The sequence below is a fragment of the Platalea leucorodia genome (genome assembly GCF_965183815.1).
Source record: "Platalea leucorodia genome assembly, chromosome: 23".
Classification (NCBI taxonomy): Eukaryota; Metazoa; Chordata; class Aves; order Pelecaniformes; family Threskiornithidae; genus Platalea; species Platalea leucorodia.
Genome location: NC_138845.1, coordinates 2413891 through 2436611, shown reverse-complemented (window position 1 = coordinate 2436611; position 22721 = coordinate 2413891). Strand labels below are relative to the sequence as shown.

The 22721-nt window shown below is 72.0% G+C and overlaps 1 protein-coding gene across 1 annotated transcript; it reads right to left on the bottom strand.

Annotated features, from left to right (window-relative positions):
- Nucleotides 1–867: 867 nt before the first annotated feature.
- On the bottom strand, nt 868–19198 carry ITGA5 (integrin subunit alpha 5). Its single transcript, XM_082332559.1, is given in 31 exon segments — nt 868–1846; nt 2372–2494; nt 3039–3140; nt 4134–4247; nt 4743–4769; nt 4771–4860; nt 5451–5603; nt 6208–6313; nt 6397–6477; nt 6995–7074; nt 7154–7246; nt 7943–8093; nt 8199–8266; nt 10064–10201; nt 10292–10443; nt 10551–10606; nt 11257–11364; nt 11433–11478; nt 11859–12050; nt 12755–12999; nt 13122–13174; nt 13590–13646; nt 13789–13832; nt 13930–13974; nt 15113–15238; nt 15582–15627; nt 15934–15995; nt 16743–16869; nt 16983–17095; nt 17801–17928; nt 18951–19198. Coding segments are annotated over 31 exon segments (3225 nt in total). The 5' UTR covers nt 19166–19198; the 3' UTR covers nt 868–1762.
- Nucleotides 19199–22721: the final 3523 nt, after the last annotated feature.

Sequence of the window (22721 nt, the reverse complement as noted above, 5' to 3'; positions counted from 1 at the left end):
CAGTGGGCACATAACCCCTGTGGGTGCTAGAGGGCCTGGGGGGGGTCTGGGGGTGCTGTGAGGGGGGTCTGTGGGTGCTGGGGGGTCTGGGGGGGTCTCTGTGGGTGCTGTGGAGGGGTCTGTGGGGTGCTGGAGGGTCTGTGGGTGCTGTGAGGGGGTGCTGGGGGGTCTCTGGGGGTGCTGTGGAGGGGTCTGTGGGGTGCTGGAGGGTCTGTGGGTGCTGTGAGGGGGTGCTGGGGGGTCTCTGGGGGTGCTGTGGAGGGGTCTGTGGGGGGGTCTGGGGGTGCTGGGGGGTCTCTGTGGGTGCTGTGGAGGGGTTTGTGGGGGGTCTGGGGGTGCTGGAGGGTCTGGGGGTGCTGTGAGGGGGTGCTGAGGGGGTCTGGGGGGTCTCTGTGGGTGCTGTGGAGGCGTCTGTGGGGGGGTCTGGAGGTGCTGTGGGGGGTCTATGGGTGCTGGGGGGCCTGGGAGGGGTCTGTGGGTGCTGTAAAGGGGGTCTGTGGGGCTCAGTGGGGGTCTGTGGGTGCTGGGGGGTCTGGGGGGGTCTGTAGGTGCTGGGGGGGGCCCACGGGTGCCGTGCACAGGCCCCGTGGGTGCTGGGTGCCGCTGGGGCCCCCCCGCAGCACTGGGGGGGGGGTGGCCCTGGGGAAGGGGGGGGATGAATTATTGATGCCCGCCGCGTCCCGGCTGCTAATGAGGGCGGTAATGATGTCACCCGACACCCCCGCACACGCGTGTGCGCTCAGCCGTGCGCGGCCTGGCACACGCGTGTGCTCCCCCCCCGGCACCGCGGCTCTGGCTCGGACACGTTTATTGGGGGGCCCTGAGGCCGCCCCCCCCCAAAAAACATTAAATACAAACCGAAGCTGCCCCCCCCCGCCTGTGCCCCCGGCCCCCCCCGCGTAGTGCAATCACCCCCCCGCGCCCGGGGACCCCCGGGGACACGGGGGGGGCGGGGTTTGAGTCGTGTGTCGTGTCCCCCCCCCCCCAAATTTTGGGCGCGGGGTCAGTGCAAAGTGAGGTGCCCGCGGCGGGGGGCACGGGCAGTGCAGCACGCATCGGCCGCGACCGGGTGACACCGTGACCGGGTGACACCGCGAGAGGGTGACACCGCGAGAGGGTGACACCGGGGCACGTGTGTCCCCAGGTCCTGTGGGCGTCACAGGGCTTGGCACCGGTGCCCGGCGCGGTGACGGTGTAGGCACGGCGGTGCCCGGCAGGGTGTTGTCCATCCCACTGGTGTCCTGACTGTCACGGTGGTGCCCGGTGCCGGTCACGGCAGCAATGCCACCAGCACGGCGGTGGTGTCCCGGCATGGCGGTGGTGTCCCGGCACGGCGGTGGTGCCCAGCATGCAGGTTGTGCCAGCTATGGCGGTTGTACCCGGCACAGCGGTTGTGCCTGGGCTGCTGCCGCCTGGCACGGTGGTGTCCAGCGTGTCGGTGCCCGGCTCGGCGTCACCCCCTGTGCCGGCAGTGCCCGTCCCGGTGGTACCCCGTCCGGTGGTGATGCCTGTCCCGGTGGTACTCAGTCCGGTGGTGATGCCAGGCATGGCGGTACCCGTTCTGGCAGTGGTGCCCATCCCGGCGGTGCCGGGACTGTTGCCGCCCGGCACGACGGTGTCCAGCGTGTTGGTGGTGCCCGGTACGGGGGTACCCGGCGCGTTGGCGGTGCCCAGCCCGGCGGTGCCCGTCCCGGCGCGGTGCCCGGCGGCGGTGCGCGGCCCGCGGTGCGGTGCGGGTGACGGCCGGCGGTGCGGGGCCCCGTCAGGCCTCCGAGGCCGCCTGGGGCTTCAGCTGCGCCTTCTCCATGGCGGTGCCGTAGGGCACCGAGCGCTTGAAGAAGCCCAGCTGGGGGGGGGGGAGTCAGGGGGAACCCCCAGCCCCCCCGTGTGCCCGGGGACCCCCCAGCCCCGTGTCCCTCTGCCCCCCATGTCCCCTCGGCCCCCCCATGGTGCCCATGTCCCTGTGCCACCCCCTGTCCCTGTGGCCCCTGTGCCCCCAATGTCCCCTGTGGCCCTCCACGGTGCCCATGTCCCCTGTGCCCCCCCATGTCCCTTGAGGCCTCCCATGTCCCTGTCCCCCATGTCCCCTGTGCCCCCCCATGTCCCTTGAGGCCTCCCATGTCCCTGTCCCCCATGTCCCCTGCGTCCCCCCATGTCCCCTGTGCCCCCCCATGTCCCTGGTGCCTCCCTGTGCCCTCCCATGTCCCTTGTGCCCCCCCATGTCCCTTGTGCCCTCCCGTGGTGCCCATGTCCCTGTCCCCCATGTCCCTGTCCCCCATGTCCCCTGCGCCCCCCTGTGCCCCCCGTGTCCCTTGTGCCCCCCCATGTCCCTCGTGCCCCCCCGTGGCCCCCCCAGTGCCCCCGGACCCACCTTGTAGAGGCCGTAGCAGAGCAGGGCGAGCAGCAGCAGCCCCAGCAGCACCGCCAGCACCACCACCCACACCGGCACCCCCGGGCTGCCCTCGGCGCGCGCCCACTGCAGCCCCGTCACCACCTGCCGCCCGCGGCGTCACTCGTGGGGTCACCCGCGGCGTCACCCACCGCGTCACCCCGCACCCACTGCAGCCCCGCCACCTCCTGCCACCCACAGCGTCACCCGTGGGGCCACCCATGGCACCACCCCATGCCCGCTGCAGCCCCGTCACCATCTGCCGCCCGCGGCGTCACCCGCACGGTCACTCACAGCGTCACCCACCGCGTCACCCCGCACCCACTGCAGCCCCATCACCACCTGCCACCCACAGCGTCACCCGTGGGGCCACCCACGGCACCACCCCATGCCCGCTGCAGCCCCGTCACCATCTGCCGCCCACGGTGTCACCCACAGCGTCACCCATGGGGTCACCGCATGCCCATGGCGTCCCCGTCACCACCTGCCACCCACAGCATCATGCACAGTGCCACCCACGGGGTCACACCACCACCCATGGCGTCACCCCGCGCCCACTGCAGCCCCGTCACCCGTGGGCTCACACCACCACTCACGGCGTCACCCCGCGCCCGCTGCCACCCCGGGGTGACCCCCGTCCCCCCCTCACCTGCAGGCGCTGGCTGGGGTAGTGTTGGGGCCGGACGCGGTACGGCAGCCGCAGCACCCGGTACTCGGCCTCACAGCGCAGCGCCTGTGCCCGCACCTCCCGCTGCGGCACCCGCTGTCAGCACCCGTGGGCACCCACCGACACCCGTGGGGCACCCACGGACACCCACCAACACCCTCAGGACACCCACGGGCACCCACTGACACCCGTGGGGCACCCACGGACACCCACCAACACCCACAAGCACCCCCCAACACCTGCGGGACACCCACGGGGCACCCACTGACACCCATGGGGCACCCACAGACACCCACAAGCACCCCCCCAACACCTGTGGGACACCCACGGGACACCCACGGACAACCATGGGCACCCACCGACACCCACGGGGCACCTGCAGGCACCCACAGACACCCACAACCACCTACGGACATCTACAGGCGCCCACTGACACCCATGAACACCCGCTGGGGACCGTGGGCACCTGCACCCATATGGGGCCCTGGGGTCCCAGGGCACCCACTCACCCACCCCCATGGGGGATCGGGGCACGGGAGGGGTCCCAGTGGGGGAGGTCGGGATGCTGGGGACCCCAGGAGCTTGTTGGGGTGCTGGGAGGTGCCGGAGGTCCTGGGGGGGGTCCCAGAGGGTCCTGGCAGGGACATGGGGGGTCCCAGGGAGATCTTGGGGGGGGGAGGGTCCTGGGTGTCCCAGGGAGGGGTCAGGATGCTGGGGGCCCCAGGAGCTTGTTGGGGTGCTGGGGGGGGAGATGGGGACGCTGGGGGTCCTGGGGGGGGTCCGGGGATGCTGGGGGCCCCAGGAGCCTGTTGGGGTGCTGGGGGGGGGAGATGGGGACACTGGGGGTCCCGGGGGGTCCTGGACATCCCGGGGGGGGGTCCCGGGATGCTGGGGGCCCCAGGAGCCTGTTGGGGATCTGGGGGGGGAGATGGGGATGCTCGGGGTGCCGAGGGGTCCTGGGCATCCCGCGGGGGGATGTCGGGATGCTGGGGGCCCCAGGAGCTTGTTGGGGTGCTGGGGGGGGGGAGATAGGGACGCTGGGGGTCCCGGGGGGTCCCGGGGGCGCGGGGGTCTCACCTGGCGCAGGGAGGGGGCCCAGAGGCGGAAGGCCAGGCGCAGGCTCACCCGCTGCTGCTTCTCCAGCCCCCCCATGGGGCAGCTCAGCCGGAAGCACTCGGCCTCGGGGCACCCCTGCCACCCCCGACGTGTCACCCGCCGCAGGGACACCCAGCCCCCGGGTGTCACCCACAGCGGGGTCACCCCCCCCCATCACCCACAGCAGGGACACCCGGCCCCCGGGTGTCACCCACAGTGGGGTCACCCCCCCCATCACCCACAGCAGGACACCCGGCCCCCCAGGTGTCACCCACAGTGGGGTCACCCCCCCCATCACCCACAGCAGGGACACCCGGCCCCCCAGGTGTCACCCACAGTGGGGTCACCCCCCCCCATCACCCGCCGCAGGGCCACCCGGCCCCCCAGGTGTCACCCACAGTGGGGTCACCCCCCCATCACCCACAGCAGGGACACCCGGCCCCCCAGGTGTCACCCGCCCTGGGGACACCCGGCACAGCAGTGCCACACCGTGGGGACAGCACCCACGGGGGACACGCGCCAGCCACGGGGCAGGGCATGGGACAGGGACAGCGGGGGACACGCGGGCAGAGGGGGGACATGGGCACTGACCAGGGTGTGGGGGGGGCGTGGGGGGGCCGCTGCCCCGCGTGTCCCGCGTGTCCCGCGTGAGCGTGTCCCCCGTGTCGCGGCGCTGCAGGACGTGCGTCTCCGGGCTCTGCTCCTGCTCCTGCGGGAGGGGTCAGCTCTGGGGACAGCCCTGTCCCCCCAGTGCCACCCCCTGCCACCCCAACCACGGGCGTCCTCTTTCCCCACCACCTCCCAGTGCCACCCATGTCCCCTCCCAGTGTCCCCTAGCCCTCCCAGTCCCCCCCAGTACCCCTCATGTCACCCAGTGCCCCCTGCCTTGGTGCCACCCAGTGCCCAGTCTGCCCACCACCTCCCAGCGCCCCCCAGTACCCTCCAGTGCTCCATCTCCCAGTGCCACCTGATGTTCCCAGTGCCACCCAATGTCCCCAGCACCCCCAGTGTCCCCCAGTGCTCCATCTCCCAATGCCACCCAATGTCCCCAGCACCCTCCAGTGTCCCCAGTGCCCCCCAGTGCTCCATCACCTAGTGCCACCTGAAGTCCCCAGTGCCACCCAACATCCCCAGCACCCTCCAGTGCCCCCAGTACCCCATCTCCTAGTGCCACCCAATGTCCCCAGTGCCACCCAACGTCCCCAGCACCCCCCAGTGCCCCCAGTACCCCCCAGTGCTCCATCTCCCAGTGCCACCCGATGTCCCCAGCACCCCCGGTCCCCGTCCCCGCAGGCGCACCGCCAGGCGCAGGCTGTCCAGGGGGTGGCTGGCGGAGCAGTTGCGGGGTCCCGAGTGGCCGGTGACGTAGAGGAGGGGGTGGCCCCGGTAGCTCAGGGGACAGCTCAGCTCCAGGGTGCCGTGGCTGATGGCGCTGGGTCCCTCGTTCACCACCTGATGGCACCGGGGGGGACGCATGGCAGCGTGAGGGGACACCCGTGGCACGGGGACATGGCACCCACAGGGGACCCCACGGCATGGGCACAGGGGCACCCCTGGTTTTGGGGACATGGGTATCTGTGGGGTCAGGGACATGGGGGTCCCCAGGATTGTGGGACAGGGGCACCCCTGGGGTTGGGGACACAGACACCCACAGGGACATGGGGACACACACAGGGACACAGGCACATGTGGGCTCGGGGACATGGGCACCCCCAGGGTCGGGGACCTGGGCACCCCTGGTTTTGGGGACATGGGCACCCCTGGGGTTGGGGACAGGGGGACCTGTGGTGTCAGGGACGTGGGGGTCCCCAGAGTTGGGGACATGGGCACCCCCAGGGTCAGGGACCTGGGCACCCCCGGTTTTAGGGACATGGGCACCCGCGGGGTCAGGGACACAGGGACCCCTGGGGCTGGGGACATGGGCACCCATGAGGACGTGGGCACCCACAGGGACAGGGATGGGGGGACCCACAGAGACCTGTGGGGTTGGGGACATGGGCACCCCTGGGGTTGGGGACACGGGGACCCCCGGGCCGGGGACAGGGGCTCCCCCCACCTCGTAGACGTGCTCCACGGGCGGCCCCAGGTCCTGCAGCCGCTGGGGCGGCCGCTCGGGCGTCCAGCCCCCCTCGGGGATGACGACGACGTCGGGCCGTGACACCCTGGGGGGACACGGGCGGGGGTCAGGCAGGGCTGGGCGCCCCGTGTCCCCCCCGGGGACCCCGGTGGCACGCGTGGCACTCACCCGAAGGCCGAGAGGCGGGTGGCCGCCCGCACCTCCAGCAGCACCGTCACCACCTCGCTCTGCGAGTTGTTGGCGTTCTTGCTGCCGGCACACGGGGGGGTCACGGCACGGCCCCCCCCCGGCTGCGGGCACCGGGGGGCACTGGGGGACCCCCCCACCCCAAGGGACCCCCCAAGCCTGAGCCCCCCACTCTGACCCCCCAAGCCCAAATGGGACCCCCCCAGAAGGTCCCCAGATGGGATATCACAGCCTGGACCCCCCCACCCCAGGACCCTCACCCCAGGGTGCCCCTGGGTGGGACCCCCCCAGCCTGAGCCCCTCAGGGTGCCCTAGGTGGGACACCCCCCCCCCCGGCCTTTGGGACCCCCCACAGGTCCCCAAATGGGATGTCACAGGCTGGACCCCCCCCCCCCCACCAGGGTGCCCAAGGTGAGACCCCCACCCCAGAGCCCCCCCACTGGGGTCCCCCCACTCCAGACCCCCCCAGATAGGAGGATCTCCCTTAGGACCGCCCCCATGATCCCTTAGCTGGGACCCCCACCCCAGGGTGCCCCAGGTGGGACCCCCCCCGGGGTGCCCCCCCCCCGGCCCCCCCCACCTGCGGATCTGCAGCTCGAAGCGGATGCTCTTGCTGCTGTCGCTGAGGTGGGGGACGGTGAAGCGCAGCCCCCCCCAGATCTGCGGGCAGAGGGGAGGGGGTCACGCCAGGCCCCCCGCCCCCCCGCGCCCCCCAGCCCTCCCCGTGCCCCCCACTCACGCTGGCGCCCGCCTTCATGGGGTTGCCCAGGTCGCAGACGAGGGGGCTCGAGCCGTTGCCCCCCCCGAGCTCACAGCTCAGCGCAGAGAAGTTCTGGGGGGGGGGGTGTCAGGGGCGCCGGCACCCGCAGGGGCCAGGGGCACCCACGGGCACCCACCCCTGTGCACCCACCCCGCAGCCGGGGGTACCCACCCCTCCCCTGGGGGCACCCATCCCACACCTGGGGACATCCATATCCCACACCCCACGCCTGGGGGCACCCACAGACACCCACCCTACGGCCAGGGGACACCCCCGTGCACCCACCCCTCACCTGGGGGCACCCACCAGCACCCACCCTATATGCAGGGGACACCCATATGCACCCCCCCCATACCTGGGGGCTCCCACCTCATCCTTAGGGACACCCAGGGGCACCCACCCTATATCCAGAGGACACCCCCATGCTCCCACCCCTCACCTGGGGGCACCCACAGGCACCCACCCTATATCCAGGGGACACCCCCATGCACCCCCTCATACTTGGGGGCACCCACCCCTCACCTGGGGGCACCCACAGGCACCCACCCTATATCCAGGGGACACCCCCATGCACCCACCCCATACCTGGGGGCACCCACCCCATACTTGGGGTCCCCTTGTGCACCCACCCCATACCCAGGAGCACCCACCCCATACCCAGGAGCACCCACCCTGTACCAGGGGGCACCCCCAGGCGCCCCCCCTGGCCCCCCCACGCACCCACCCCATACCGGAGGGCACCCAGCCTGTGCACCCCCACGCACGCACCCCATGTGGGCGCAGCACCCCGGTGTACTGGGCGTGCGGGGGGGGCCGCACGTGCAGCTCGGCCTCGTAAGCCCCCCCCTCGCCCTGGTTGCGGGCGTTGAAGGTCAAGTTCAGGCTGTTGCGGTCCCCCAGGTAGACGGTGCGGCGGTCCCTGCGGGGACCCTGTGTCACGGCCACCCTGTGCCACGGCCCCCCGTCCCCCCGGGACCCCCAGACCCCCCCGGCCCCCCCCAGGTCCCCCCTGTCCCCCCCTTACACGGACGCCTCCAGCTGCAGGTCGGGCACGCAGACGTTGTCCTCCCCGCAGTCCAGCTGGATGTGAGCCTGCGCGGGGGACATGGGGACACGGGGGCGATGGGGGACATGGGGGACAAAGGGGCACGCAGGGGCAGTGGGGGACACGAGGGTGAGGGGGGACATGGGGATACAGGGACATGGGGACATGGGGGTGATGGGGGACATGGGGATACAGGGACATGGGGACATGGGGGTGATGGGGGACATGGGGGCACAGGGGCACGCAGGGGCAGTGGGGGACATGGGGGGTGATGGGGGACATGGGGATACAGGGACATGGGGACATGGGGGTGATGGGGGACATGGGGACAAAGGGGCATGCAGGGGCAGTGGGGGACATGGGGGTGACGGGGGACATGGGGATACAGGGACATGGGGACATGGGGGTGATGGGGGACATGGGGACAAAGGGGCACGCAGGGGCAGTGGGGGACATGGGGGTGACGGGGGACATGGGGATACAGGGACATGGGGACATGGGGGTGATGGGGGACATGGGGACAAAGGGGCACGCAGGGGCAGTGGGGGACATGGGGGTGACGGGGGACATGGGGATACAGGGACATGGGGACATGGGGGGTGATGGGGGACATGGGGGCACAGGGGCACGCAGGGGCAGTGGGGGACATGGGGGTGACGGGGGACATGGGGATACAGGGACATGGGGACATGAGGGTGACGGGGGACATGGGGGCACAGGGGCACGCAGGGGCAGTGGGGGACATGGGGGTGACGGGGGACATGGGGATACAGGGACATGGGGACATGGGGGTGATGGGGGACATGGGGATACAGGGACATGGGGACATGGGGGTGACGGGGGACATGGGGGCACAGGGGCAATGGGGACACAGGGACATTGATGCAGGGGACAGCGGGTGACACAGGGGCAGTGGGTGATGCAGGGGACAATAGGTGATGGGGGACAAGGGCTGGTGCAGGGGACAAAGGGTGGCACAGGGTGCCATGGGGTGCTACAAGGTGCCATGGGGAGGCAAGGGGTGCCACGGGGTGAAACTGGGTGCCGCGGAGTGGCACGGGGAGGCAGAAGGCGTCATAGGGTGACACTGGGTGCCGTGGGTGCTAAGAGGTGGGACAGGGAACTAGGGGGTGCATGGGGTGGCACAGGGGGCCATTGGGTGCCATGGGGTGGGACAGGGTGCCATGGGGTGGGATGGGGTGCCATGGGGAGACATGGGGTGACACAGGGTGCCATGGGATGGGAGAGGGTGCCATGGGGTGGCACAGGGGGCCATTGGGTGCCATGGGGTGGGATGGGGTGCCATGGGGTGCCATGGGGTGACACAGGGTGCCATGGGATGGGAGAGGGTGCCATGGGGAGACATGGGGCGACACAGGGTGCCATGGGGTGGGACAGGGTGCCATGGGGTGCCATGGGGAGACATGGGGCGACACAGGGTGCCATGGGGTGGGACAGGGTGCCATGGGGTGGCACAGGGGGCCATTGGGTGCCATGGGGTGGGATGGGGTGCCATGGGGTGCCATGGGGTGACACAGGGTGCCATGGGATGGGAGAGGGTGCCATGGGGTGCCATGGGGAGGCATGGGGTGACACAGGGTGCCATGGGGTGGCACAGGGGGCCATGGGGAGACATGGGGCGACACAGGGTGCCATGGGGTGGGACAGGGTGCCATGGGGTGCCATGGGGAGACATGGGGCGACACAGGGTGCCATGGGGTGGGACAGGGTGCCATGGGGTGCCATGGGGAGGCATGGGGTGACACAGGGTGCCATGGGGTGGGACAGGGTGCCATGGGGAGACATGGGGTGCCATGGGGAGACATGGGGTGCCGGGGAGGTACCTTGGCCTCCAGTCGGGTGCGGGTCTGGGCGGCCAGGACTGGGTGCAGCCCGTGGGCGTCCGGGGGCGCGTTGCTGTCCAGGGCAAAGCTCAGCCCCACGGCGATGGGTGACAGCTTGTCCCGAAACTCCGACTCATTCTGCCGGGGCCGGGGGGGGACACATGGTGATGAGCAAAGCGTTGGGGGGGTCCCATTGGGTGCCCCCCCCACCCCCTGGTCCCGACGTACCCGTAGGAAGACGGCCATGGTGCGGCAGCGGGTGCCAGCGCCGTTGGGGACGGGCAGGGTGAGGGTGCGGGTGGGCTGCCCCCCCGGGAGGAACAGCGCCCGTCGTGCCCCCCCAGCCTTCGCCCCATCCACGCTCAGCTCCACCGCAAAACCTGGGTGGGGGGACACCTGCGTCAGGGACCCCGGCGTCCGGGGGACCCGGACGCCGGGGTCCCTGACGCGGGTGTCCCCCCCTCCATGTCCCCCTGCCAAGACTCACCGATGGGGCCGGGGAGGTGACGCCCCGAGGCGTTGAGGCAGAAGCTGACGTTGATGCTGGGGAGGGGGCAAGGGGGGCACCCATGGGACCCCCGTGCCTGCCCCATGGGTGCACCAGCATCCAGTGCCCTCCCCAGCGTCCTCCATCCCTAATTGTCCCCAATACCTCTGGATGTCCCCCCCCCACACTCCTCAGGGTCCTCCCCCATGGACCCCCCGGTGCCCCCAGGCATTGGGTGCCCCCCTCGGTGTCCCCTGATGTCCCCTGGTGCCCCCAAGCCCCCCCCGTCACCCCTTGCTGCCCCCAGGCCACCCGAGACCCCCTCTAGTGCCCTCCACCCTTGCGTCCCCCGGGTTGTCCCCAAGCCCACCGTGCCCTCACTTGCCCCCATGTCTCCCCCAGTGTCCCCATGTCCCCAGCAACCCCCCTGGTGCCCTCCCAGGGTCCCCCCCCAGACCTGGGACCCCCACAGCCTCCCCCCTCCCCGTGCCCCCAGCCACTGGGTGCCCCCCGGTAATGCCACCCCCTCCCGTGTCTCTGCTGTCCCCAAGCCCCTACGTGACCCCTTGGTGTCCCCCAGGCCACCTGAGAACCTGGGGACACCCAGGGTGTCCCCAACCCCTCCATGCCCCCGTTTACCCCATGCCCCCCCCCCCAGAGACCCTTGACCCCCCCAGGGTGCCCGCCACCCCACGGTGTCACCCACCAGGGGACGTGGAGGCCAGTGCCCTCGAGGACGCAGCCGCGCTCCTCGGGGTTGAACATGGTGGGGAAGACGCTGAGCGTGGCGCTGGCGTGGACGATGGGGCGGCCCCTGGGGACAGGGCGTCAGGGACAGCCCGGGGACACCCCAGGGACACCCCCCCAGCCGGTGGCACCCACCTGTACACCACGGCCGTGTCCACCCCGAAGGCGCCCACCAGGAGGTCTGCGGGGAGAGGGGGACGGTGGTGTCACCAGGCGTGGGGTGACATGGCCAGGAGGGGTGGCAGTGGTGGTGGGACACCCGTGGGGGGGTGTCTGGGGCTGGGTGTCCCCTCCATGGGGTGGCACGGCCAGGCAGGGTGTCCCCTGCCATTGAGCACCCCTGGGGTGGCACATCCAGGCTGGGTGTCCCCAACCATGGGGTGGCATAGATGGAGCTGGGTGTCCCCAGCCGTCAAGCACCCATAGGGTGGCACGGATGGGTCTGGGTGTCCCTGGCCACGGGGTGGCATGGCCAGGCTGGGTGTCAGCAGCCATTGAGCACCCCCGGGGTGGGACCCCCGGGGCTGGGTGCCCCCGCCGGGGCGGTGGCGGGTGCCTTACCCGGGTAGCCGTTGCCGTCCAGGTCGGTGGCCCCGCGCAGGGCGGCTCCGAAGAAGTCGGGGTGCCGGCCGGGCGCCCAGTCCCCCCGCAGCACCTGGGCGGGCTGGGGGTGCAGCCCGGCCCCCCGCCCGCTGTAGATGTACACCAGGCCCTGCCGGCCCTCGGCGCCCAGCGGGGCCCCCACCGCCACGTCTGCGCCACGCCGCTCAGGGGGGGCACGGGGGGCCAGGCCCCCCCCTGCACCCCCTGGGCCACCCTATAGCCCAGGCACCCCCCGAGCACCCCATCCACCCCCCCAGGCCACCCAGCAGCACAGGGGACCCCCCCTGCACAACCCCATAACCCAGCCACCCCCTTGAACCTCATGCACCCCCCTGTGCCACCCTATAGCCTGGGCACCCCTGCACCCCATATGCCACCCCCCACCCTGGGCACCCTCTTGTGCCCCCCCCCAGTACCCCCCTGTGCCCCCCTTCCACCCTGGGCACCCCCTGTACCCCCCTGTGCCACCCTATAGCCTTGGGGATCCCCTGCACCCCATATACCACCCTCCACCCTGGGCACCCCCCCGTGCCACCCTCTAGCCCGGGCACCCCCATGTGCCCCCCTGCACCCCCCCGTGCCACCCTATAGCCCGGGCACCCCCACGTGCCCCCCCTGCACCCTCCTATAGCTCAGACACCCCCCTGTGCCTCCCCCACCCTGGGTACCCCCTGCACCCCCCCGTGCCACCCTATAGCCTGGGCACCCCCATGTGCCCCCCCTGCACCCTCCTATAGCTCGGGCACCCCCATGTGCCCCCCCGCCCGTGCCACCCTATAACCCGGGCACCCCCCCGTACCCCCTCCCACCCTAGGCGCCCCCTGCACCCCCCTGTGCCCCCCCCAGGCACCCACCGTTGAAGCCGTCCAGGTCAAGGTCGCCCAGGGGGGCGATGGCGCTCCCGAAGCGCCCGAACTCCTGGGGCCCGGTGAGGGCCATGGCGGGGGTGGGTGCCATGCTGGGGGTGGGTGCCTCGGCGGGGGCGGGCAGGGCCCCCCCGGGCAGCTGCAGGTACAGGTACACCCTGCCCACCTCCTGCACCCGCCCCTCCCCGGTCCGCGCCATGAAGAGGGGGGCCCCCACCAGCAGGTCCGCCAGCCTGCGGGCAGCGGCCGTCAGCACCCCCAGCCCGCGGACCCCCGGCGGGGGTGGGGTGGGGGGGCACCCATAGGTGCCTGGTGGGAGCACCCGTGCGGCTGGTGAGGTGCGGGGGGCACTCACCCATCGTTGTTCACGTCCGTGGCTGCCACCGCGTAGCCGAAATACGCTGCCATCTGATGGGGGGGGGAGTGGGGTGCTGGGTGGGCACCCCCACCCTGCGTGGGGCCCTCCCCAGCCTGCGTGGGGCCCCCCCACCCTGCATGGGCCCCCCCCCAAGCCTGCAGGGGTGCTCCCACCATGCACGGGTGCCCCCCACCCTTTGTAGGTGCTCCCAATGTATATGGGTGCCCCCCACCCTGCATGGGTTGCCCCCCCCAGCATGCACAGGTACCCCCTAACCTGCGTGGGTGCCCCCCACCCTGCACGGGTGCCCCCCACCTTCTGTGGGGCCCCCCCTCTCCATCCCCCCCTGCACCCAGGCACCCTGTGGGGGCACCCAGGGACACGGGGGGGGCACCCAGCACCCCAGGTGGGCACCCCCACCCTGCCTGGGCACCCCCCGACCCCCCAGGGACCCCCCGGCCCCACCTGCTCCCCTGAGAAGTTGTACAGGGACTTCATGTTGGTGCCATTGAGGATGGTGACCTGGGGACACGGGGGACGGGGGGGACACTGCGGCAGCGGCCAGGGAACCCAGGCAGCCGGGCCCCCCCATGTCCTCCCGTCCCCTGTCCCCCTGTGTCCCCTCTCCCCCCGTGTCCCCTCTCCCCCGTCCCCGCAGCCTTACGTAGCCATAGGTGAGGTTGCCCTTGGGGACACCAGCCACGAAGTCTGCAAGGGACAAAGTGACCTGGTCAGGGGGGTGTCCGGGTGGGGGGGGCTGTCGCCACCCCCCGTGTCACCCCCCCGGCACCCTGGTGGCACCCACCTTGCGTCATGTCCCCGCTGAACTCACCGACCGCCACCGAGTACCCTGTGGGGGGGAGAGGTGTCACCTACCTCCTCACCCGTGACACTGATGCCACCCTGCCCCTGTGTCCCCACGCCCTTGTGCCCCCCGTGTCCCCATGCCCCTGTGCCCCACACCCCCGTGCCCTGTCCCCATCCCTCCTCCATGCCCTCATGTCCCCATGCCCCTGTGTCCCCATGTCCCCATGCCCATCCCTCTCTCCCCTGTCCCCATACCGTGTCCCTGTGTCCTCATGCCCCATGTCCCTGTCCCACCATGTCCCCCACTCCCCCACGCCCCAAGTGTCCCCATGCCAGTCTCCTGTGTCCTCGTGTCCCCCATGTCCCCATGCCCTTGTTCCCTGTCCTCCCGTGTTCCCCATTCCCCCATGCCCATGTCCCCTTTGTCCTCATGTCCCCATGCCCCTGTCCCCCCATGTCCCCACCTCCTGTGTCCTCATGTCCCCCATGCCCCTGTCCCCCCATGCCCCATGTTCCTGTCCCCACAGTGTTCTCATGTCCCCCATACCTGTCTCTGGTGTCATGTCCCCATGCTCCTGTGTCCTCATGTCCCCCATGTCCCCCATGTCCCCATGCCCCTGTCCCTCCACGTCCCCCATGTCCCCATGCCCCATGTCCCCTGTGTCCCCATGCCCACGTCCCCCATGTCCCTGTCTCCTGTGTCATGTCCCCATGCTCCTGTGTCCCCAAGTCCCCCATGCCCGGCTGTGTCCCATGCCCATGTCCCCATGCCCCTGTCTCCGGTGTCACATCCCCATGCTCCTGCATCCTCATGTCCCCCACATCCCCCGATGTCCCGTGTCTCCATGCCCCTGTGTTCCCACGTCCCCCATGTCCCATGCCCCATGTCCACTGTGTCCCATGCCCACGTCCCCCATGTCCCTGTCTCCTGTGTCATGTCCCCATGCTCCTGTGTCCCCATGTCCCCCAAGTCCCCCATGTCCCCATGCTCACTGTGTCCCATGCCCATGTCCCCCATGTCCCCATGCCCCTGTCTCCTGTGTCACATCCCCATGCTCCTGCATCCTCATGTCCCCCACATCCCCCGATGTCCCCTGTGTCTCCATGCCCCTGCGTCCCCACGTCCCCCATGTCCCATGCCCACGTCCCCCCGCCCGTGTCCCCCCCGTCCCCAGGCAGACCCATGTAGCTGTCGTCGTGGGTGGGGGCCGCCTGGCGCGTCTGGAGCTGCCCGGCCACCTCCTGGATGAAGTACTCGGGGTAGCTGGAGGCCGCGATCTGCTCCTGCGTCGCCGACATCACCTGCCCTGGGGGCGCGGGCGGCCCCTCAGCACCCAGGGGTGCTGCCCGCCGCACCGGGACGGGCGGGCAGGGCGGGCAGGCAGGGGTATGTAGGGGCAGGCAGGGACAGGCAGGGGAGTTTAGGGACAGGCAGGGGCAGGCAGGGGTGTCTAGGGGCAGGCAGGGGTACTTAGGGGCAGGCAGGGACAGGCAGAGGAGTTTAGGGACAGGCAGGGACAGGCAGGGGTGTCTAGGGGCAGGCAGGGGTGTTCAGGGGCAGGCAGGGGTGTCTAGGGGCAGGCAGGGGTGTTCAGGGGCAGGCAGGGGTGTCTAGGGGCAGGCAGGGGCAGGCAGGGGCTGGGGTCTCACCTTGCCAGAAGTAGCTGCCGGGCCCCCCCAGGAGCACCCGTCCCGTCTGCAGGGAGACCATGGGAGGCCCCCCTCAGCCTGGGGCACCCGCCAGGACCCCCTGCACCCCCTATATGCCCCCAGACCGCTATATACCCCCCCCATACTCCCCTGTGACCCCCAATATACCCCCCATACCCCCAATATACCCCCCATACCCCCAATATACCCCCCACGCACGCCTGCCCACCCCATGCCCCCCAACCGCGCCCCAGGGCTATGGGTCCTGGCCCCCCCCAGCCCCATGACACCCCCATGTCCCCTTATAGCCCCCATACTCCCTGCGCCCCCCGTGCCCCCCGTTCACCCCCACCTGGGTGAACTCGGCGCTGAAGCCCCCCTGGCAGTAGCCCTGCCCGGCCGCAGAGTTCAGGTCTGTGGGGAGAAAGGGGGTGGCGGTTGGGGGGGGTCCCATGGGTGCTGGCTGGGGGATTATGGGGGTGCCACCCCCCAGGGTGCTGTGCTGGGGGTGCCCAGGGTCCCATGGGTGCTGGCTGGGGGGCTATGGGGGTGCTACCCCCCAGGGTGCTGGGCTGGGATTCCCCAGGGTCCTGTGGGTGCTGGCTGGGGGGGCTATGGGGGTGCCACCCCCCAGGGTGCTGGGCTAGGGGTGCCCAGGGTCCCATGGGTGCTGGCTGGGGGGGCTATGGGGGTGCCACCCCCCAGGGTGCTGGGCTGGGGGTCCCTGGAGTCCCATGGGTGCTGGTTGGGGGGCTATGGGGGTGCTACCCCCCAGGGTGCTGTGCTGGGGGTCCCTGGAGTCCCATGGGTGCTGGTTGGGGGGCTATGGGGGTGCCACCCCCCAGGGTGCTGGGCTGGGGGTCCCTGGAGTCCCATGGGTGCTGGTTGGGGGGCTATGGGGGTGCCACCCCAGAGGCGCCGGGCAGGGGGGGTGCCTGGGGGGGTCCCTGGGTGCCAGGCAGGCTCTGGGGGTGTCTCGCTGGGGGTGCTGGGCATGGGGGGGTGATGCCCAGGGACCCAGGGGTGCCAGGCAGGGGGTTCTGGGGGTGTCACCCATGGGTATCGGGCAGGGGGGGATGCCCAGCGGTGCCACCCACGGGTGCCAGGCCGGGGGGTGCCCGGAGGCTGCCTGGGGTCTGGGGGGGCGCGGGGGGGTCCCACCTGAGCGGCAGGGCGCGTACTCCACGAACTTGGAGAAGTTGCCGATGGAGAGGAAGCAGGTGCCCACCGGCTCCCGCCCACCCCCCTCCTCCTTGGGGGGGCTCCAGCTGTACAGCGGGGCGCAGGCCTGGGGGGGCAAGGGGGGGGCTGTGGGGGGGGCACAGGGGGCCGCACACGGACGGACCCCTGCCCCCTGCCCCCTCCGTGCCCCCTGCTCGCCCCCCCCCGTGCCCCCCGTACCAGGATGGAGGCGTTGTGCGCCCGCACGGTGGCCCCGAACCACTGCAGGGACTTGAACTCGACGGGGTCGGGGGTCTCGGTGCTGTTGCCCCCGAAGTCGTGGGTGCGGGTCCCTGTTGGGTGGGGGGGTAAGGGTCAGGCTGGCACCCACTGCCGCAGCACCCATGGGACCCCCGCCCCAGCACCCGTTGCTCCCCCCCCCAGGTTTATCATTAACCAGGCGGGGCAAGAGCCCGGCTGCGGTGCCAAGGCCACCGGGGTGCGGGGGACGTGGCCATGGGGGACGATGACGTGGGGCTGGGCTGGGGGGGCTGTTGGAGGGGTCCATGGGGGGCTGCTGGGTCCCATGGGTGCTGGGGGCCGTGTCCCCGTCCCCGGGTGCCTGGCCATGCAGTGCCTGTCCCCAGGCCTGGCTGTGCCCTGTCCCCATGCCCGCGGGGTCCCGTCCCCACCCGTGTCCTCGTCCCTGTCCCCCACTTGTGTCCCCACCCTGTCCCCATGCCTGGGGGGTCCTGTCCCCATCTGTGTCCCTATCTCCGTCCCCCACCTGTGTCCCCATCCCCCACCCATGTCCCCACCTTGTCCCCATGCCCAGGGAGGTCCCATCCTTGCCCGTGTCCTCATCCCTGTCCCCCACTCATGTCCCCACCCTGTCCCCGTGCCCAGGGGGTCCTGTCCCCACCCGTGTCCCCACCCTGTCCCCATGCCCAGGGGGTCCCGTCCCTGCCCGTGTCCCCATCCCCGTCCCCCAGCCATGTCCCCACCCTGTCCCCATGCCCGGCGGTGGCCTGTCCCCACCCGTGTCCCTGTCCCCTTACCGATGTGGTCGAAGTCGATGGGGGTACATTCGTCACCGGGGGGCCAGGGACAGTGGTAGACAGCCCCCCCCTGCGTGACATTGGGCTGGCTCGTGTTGGCCTTGGGGGCACCCACCAAGATGCTGACACTGTGGGAGGGGGACACGGTGGTCGTCACCCACGGGACACCCAGAGGACGGAGGGGATCCGGGGCGTGGGGGTGTCCTGGGTGGGAGGGAAACCTCTGCGTGTCGTCCCCCCCACCCTGGGGTCCCACGGGTCCCTCTGACTCAGCCCACGGGGCCGGGCCTGGGTGACCCCTTCCGGCTCCGTGGGCGAGGAAGCGCCGAAACCACCCACGGGCACCGTGGGGGCCACCCACGGGCACCCAGGACCCGTGGGATGGGGGGGGGGACACAGGGGGTGCCCCCCGGACGCCTGGGTCCCCCCACCCGGGTGCGGGTCACGCGTGGGCGGGGGGTAGGGCCGTGTCCGGACGCCTGGGTCCGTCCCGTCCCGTCCCCCCCAGCCCCCCCCAGGGGCAGCTCCCGGCTCCGGTTACAGGAAAGGCTCCGGCCGGGGGCAACGGGGCCCCGGGACCCCCGGCGGGGACCGGGGCGGGGCGGGACACACGGGACACCGGAGCCGGGAGCGGGGCTCGGCTGCCGCCCGGTTGCCTTCAGCCCCGCCGGAGACCCCCGGGGCCGGACCGTTCCCGGTTCCCGTTATCCCATCCCGGTCCCCGGGACCGCCCCGTTCCCTATTCCCGGTCCCCGGGACCTCCCTGTTCCCGGTTCCCGCCCCGTTCCCCCCTTCCCGTTCCCCCCTTCTCGGTTCCCTGTTCCCATTCCCGCTCCCCGGTGCCCCGTTCCCCCGCCCAGTTCCCGTTCCCCGCTCCCGGTCCCGTTCCCCACCGCCCCCCGCCCCGCCCCCGCCCCGCTCCCGGGGCCGCTCCCGTCCCGCCGGGCCGGTCCCGCTCCCGCCCGCTCCCCAGCCCGCTCCCTCCTGCCCGGGCTCCATCCCGCTCCCGGTGGCCGCTCCCCGCCCGCTGCCCGCTGCCCGGTTCCCGTCCCCTTCCCACTTCCCGGGGCCGCTCCCGCTCCCGCCCCGTCCCGTCCCGTCCCGGTGCCGTTCCCGGTGCCGTTCCCGTTCCCGGTGCCGCTCCCGGTACCTGCGGGGCCGGGGCAGGTAAAAGTCCAAGGCGAAGCCGAAGAGGGACCCGGGGGCCCCGCGGAAGGCGACGGGCCGCGACGCCTCCAGGTTGAAGGCAGCGACGGGCAGCGGCGGCAGCAGCAGCGGCAGCAGCAGCGGCAGCAGCGCCCGGGGCCGGGGCCGGGGCCGGGGCCGGGGGCGGCGCGGGGGGGCCGGGGCCGGGGCCGGGGCCATGGCGGAGCGGGGCTGGCCGGGCTCGGCGCTGCCTCCCGCTCCCGAGTCCCTTCGGAAAGTGCCCGGGGGGGCCCGGCCCGCCCCGCCCCGCCGTGACTCACCGGGGAGGAGCCAGAGCCCCGCCGGGCACCGGCACCGGCACCGCACCGGGCCGGGCCGGGGGAGCCGGGGGCGCGGGGCGACGGGACGGCCCGGGGGGAGCGGGACATCGGGGACCGGGGCACCCCGGGGGCTCCCCGGCGGGACCGGGAGGTCGGGGATGGGGACGCCCGAGGGACACGGGACACTCCGGGACACCGGGACATCAGGGATGGGGACACCCCGCGGGCACTGGGACACCCCGGGACACCGGGACATCGGGGATGGGGATACCCAAGGAGCACCGGGACATCAGGGACTGGGACATCCTGGGACACCGGGACATCAGGGATGGGGACACTGGAGGAGCACCGGGACACCCTGGGAGCACCAGGACATCAGGGGCCAGGACAGCCCTGGGGCACTGGGACACTCCGGAGGGACTGGGACATCAGGCACTGGGACACCCCGGGGGCACCAGGACATCAGGGACTGGGACGCCCTGGGACACAGGGACACCCTGGGACACCAGGACACTGGGACATCAGGGATGGGGACACCCAAGGGGCACCAGGACACCCCTGGGGCACTGGGACACCCTGGAGGGACTGGGACATCAGGCACTGGGACACCCAAGGGACACTGGGACACCCTGGGACACTGCGACATCAGGGACGGGGACACCCAAGGGGCACTGGGACACGGGATACTGGGGACCAGATCGCTCGAGGGGCACCAGGACACTGGGAACAGGGACACCAGGGACCGGGATAGCCAAGAGGGACGGGGACATCGGGAACAGGGACACTGGGGGGACACTGGTGGGACCAGGACACCAGGAATTGGGACACCCGAGGGGACTGGGACACTGGGAACAGGGACACTGGGGACTGGGGCACTTGAGGGAGATTGGGACACTGGGAAGGACTGGGACACCAGGAGCTGGGACACTGGGGACACACTGGGGGGAATGGGACACTGTGGGGACACAGGACACCATGGGGGGACACGGGTGGGACAGGCACAGGGGGACACGGGGGGACACGGGGGGACACAGGACACCAGTGGGACACTGGAGGACATGGCGGGGGGAACAAGACACTGGGGATGGGACACGGAGGACGGGAGTGGGACGGGGGGACAGAGGGCTGGGGACAGCGGCGGGGAGGAAGGGGACACGGGGGGGGCTGGATCCGGCTGCCGCTTCCTGGAAGGAACCAGCGGAAACGGAGCCGGAGCTGGAGCCGTTCCCACGTGGCTGCGCGGGGGGGCCGGGACCCCCACGGGGGGACACGGCGGGGGGACACGGCAGCCCCCCGGTGCGGGGCCCGCGTGCGAGGGCGTGCGAGGGGCGGGGGTGCCCCCCACGTGCTCCCCGCGGCACCTTTGCTCTCCCCACGCCAGCGTGCAAACGGTGCGGGCGCAGGGCCTCGCTCCACGCGAGTGTGCAAAGGGTGCACGCTCGGCCCCCCCCAAGCGTGCGAACGCTGCGCGTCCCCCATCTCCCACCGCGCCAGCGTGCAACGGGTGCGCGCTCAGCCTCTCCCTCCACCCGCGTGTGCCAAGGCCGCTGCGCCCCTCCGCGCGTGCAAACGCTGCCCGCCCCTCCGTGTGCTCGTGCAAAGGGTGGGACCCCCCCCCAGGCGGCCCCCGTGCGAGGCGGGTGCCCGGGCGTGCGAGGGGCCGGGGGGCGTGCGCGGGGGGCCGGGGGCCTCGCACGCCTGCGGCGGGGCCGGCCGCATTCCTGCGCCGCTGATGCAATGGCGGCCGCCGCAGCTGGGCCGGGGGCTCGGGGGGCTCGGGGGGACCCGGGCGGCCGGGGCCTCCCCCCGGGCCCCCCACCAGGGCCCGGACGCCCGGGTCCCCTGCCCAGCACCCTGCCGTGGGTGCTCCCCGAGCCGGGGTGGGTGGGGGGGAAGCATAGGAGCTTGCACACGCGTGTGGGTGCAAGGGGTGCGTGTGCCCGCCGCGGGCACGGTGCCCGTGGGGACAATGGGGACGTTTCCGCGGCCGGGGGGGAAGTGACGGGCGAGCGGCGAACAATGCGCTGGCGCCGGGGCCCTTCCTGCCCTCGCACGGCCTCGCACGGCCGGCCCCGCGCTGGCACGCCTGCACACGCGTGTGCCCTGCCACCGTCCCCTGTGCACACACATGTGCCCTGCCACCGTCCCCTGTGCACCCATGTGCCCTGCCACCGTCCCCTGTGCATGCGTGTGTGCCCTGCCACCGTCCCCTGTGCACACACATGTGCCCTGCCACCGTCCCCTGTGCACGTGTGTCCTGCCACCATCCCCTCGTGCACGTGTGTGCCCTGCCACCGTCCCCTGTGCACACGTGTCCTGCCACCGTCCCCTGTGCACGTGTGTCCTGCCACCATCCCCTCGTGCACGTGTGTGCCCTGCCACCGTCCCCTGTGCACACGTGTCCTGCCACCGTCCCCTGTGCACGTGTGTCCTGCCACCATCCCCTCGTGCACGTGTGTGCCCTGCCACCGTCCCCTGTGCACACGTGTCCTGCCACCGTCCCCTGTGCACACACATGTGCCCTGCCACCGTCCCCTGTGCACGTGTGTCCTGCCACCATCCCCTCGTGCACGTGTGTGCCCTGCCACCGTCCCCTGTGCACACGTGTCCTGCCACCGTCCCCTGTGCACACACATGTGCCCTGCCACCGTCCCCTGTGCACGTGTGTCCTGCCACCATCCCCTCGTGCACGTGTGTGCCCTGCCACCGTCCCCTGTGCACACGTGTCCTGCCACCGTCCCCTGTGCACGTGTGTCCTGCCACCATCCCCTCGTGCACGTGTGTGCCCTGCCACCGTCCCCTGTGCACACGTGTCCTGCCACCGTCCCCTGTGCACGTGTGTCCTGCCACCATCCCCTCGTGCACGTGTGTGCCCTGCCACCGTCCCCTGTGCACACGTGTCCTGCCACCGTCCCCTGTGCACACACATGTGCCCTGCCACCGTCCCCTGTGCACGTGTGTCCTGCCACCATCCCCTGTGCACGTGTGTGCCCTGCCACCGTCCCCTGTGCACGTGTGCCCTGCCACCGTCCCCTCGTGCACACACATGTCCCAGCCCTGTCCCCTTGTTCACGCTCACCCCAGGTCCCACCCCTGCGTCCCCATGTCCCCGTACACGGGTGCCCACGGCCACGAGCTGCCCCACTCGTGCCTCAGTTTCCCCCCACGCTCTGTCCCCCACCCTGGGGCCTGGGGGAGCCTGAGCCGGGGCCACCCCTGTCCCCACGGGCGCCGTCCCCACGGCCGCCAACCCAGGGACACCCCACGTCCCCACCCCGGGCCAGGGCTCGGGTGCTCCGGGCTAAGTATGGCCAGCGCCGGGGAGCGTCCCTGAGTCACCGCGGGGGCCGGGGGGGCCCGGGCCTGACTCACCGCCGCCGCCAGCCCCTATATAGCCTGGCCCGACAGCGGGGACACGTCACCCCCGTCCCCCCCCCCCCGGCTGGGGCAGTGCC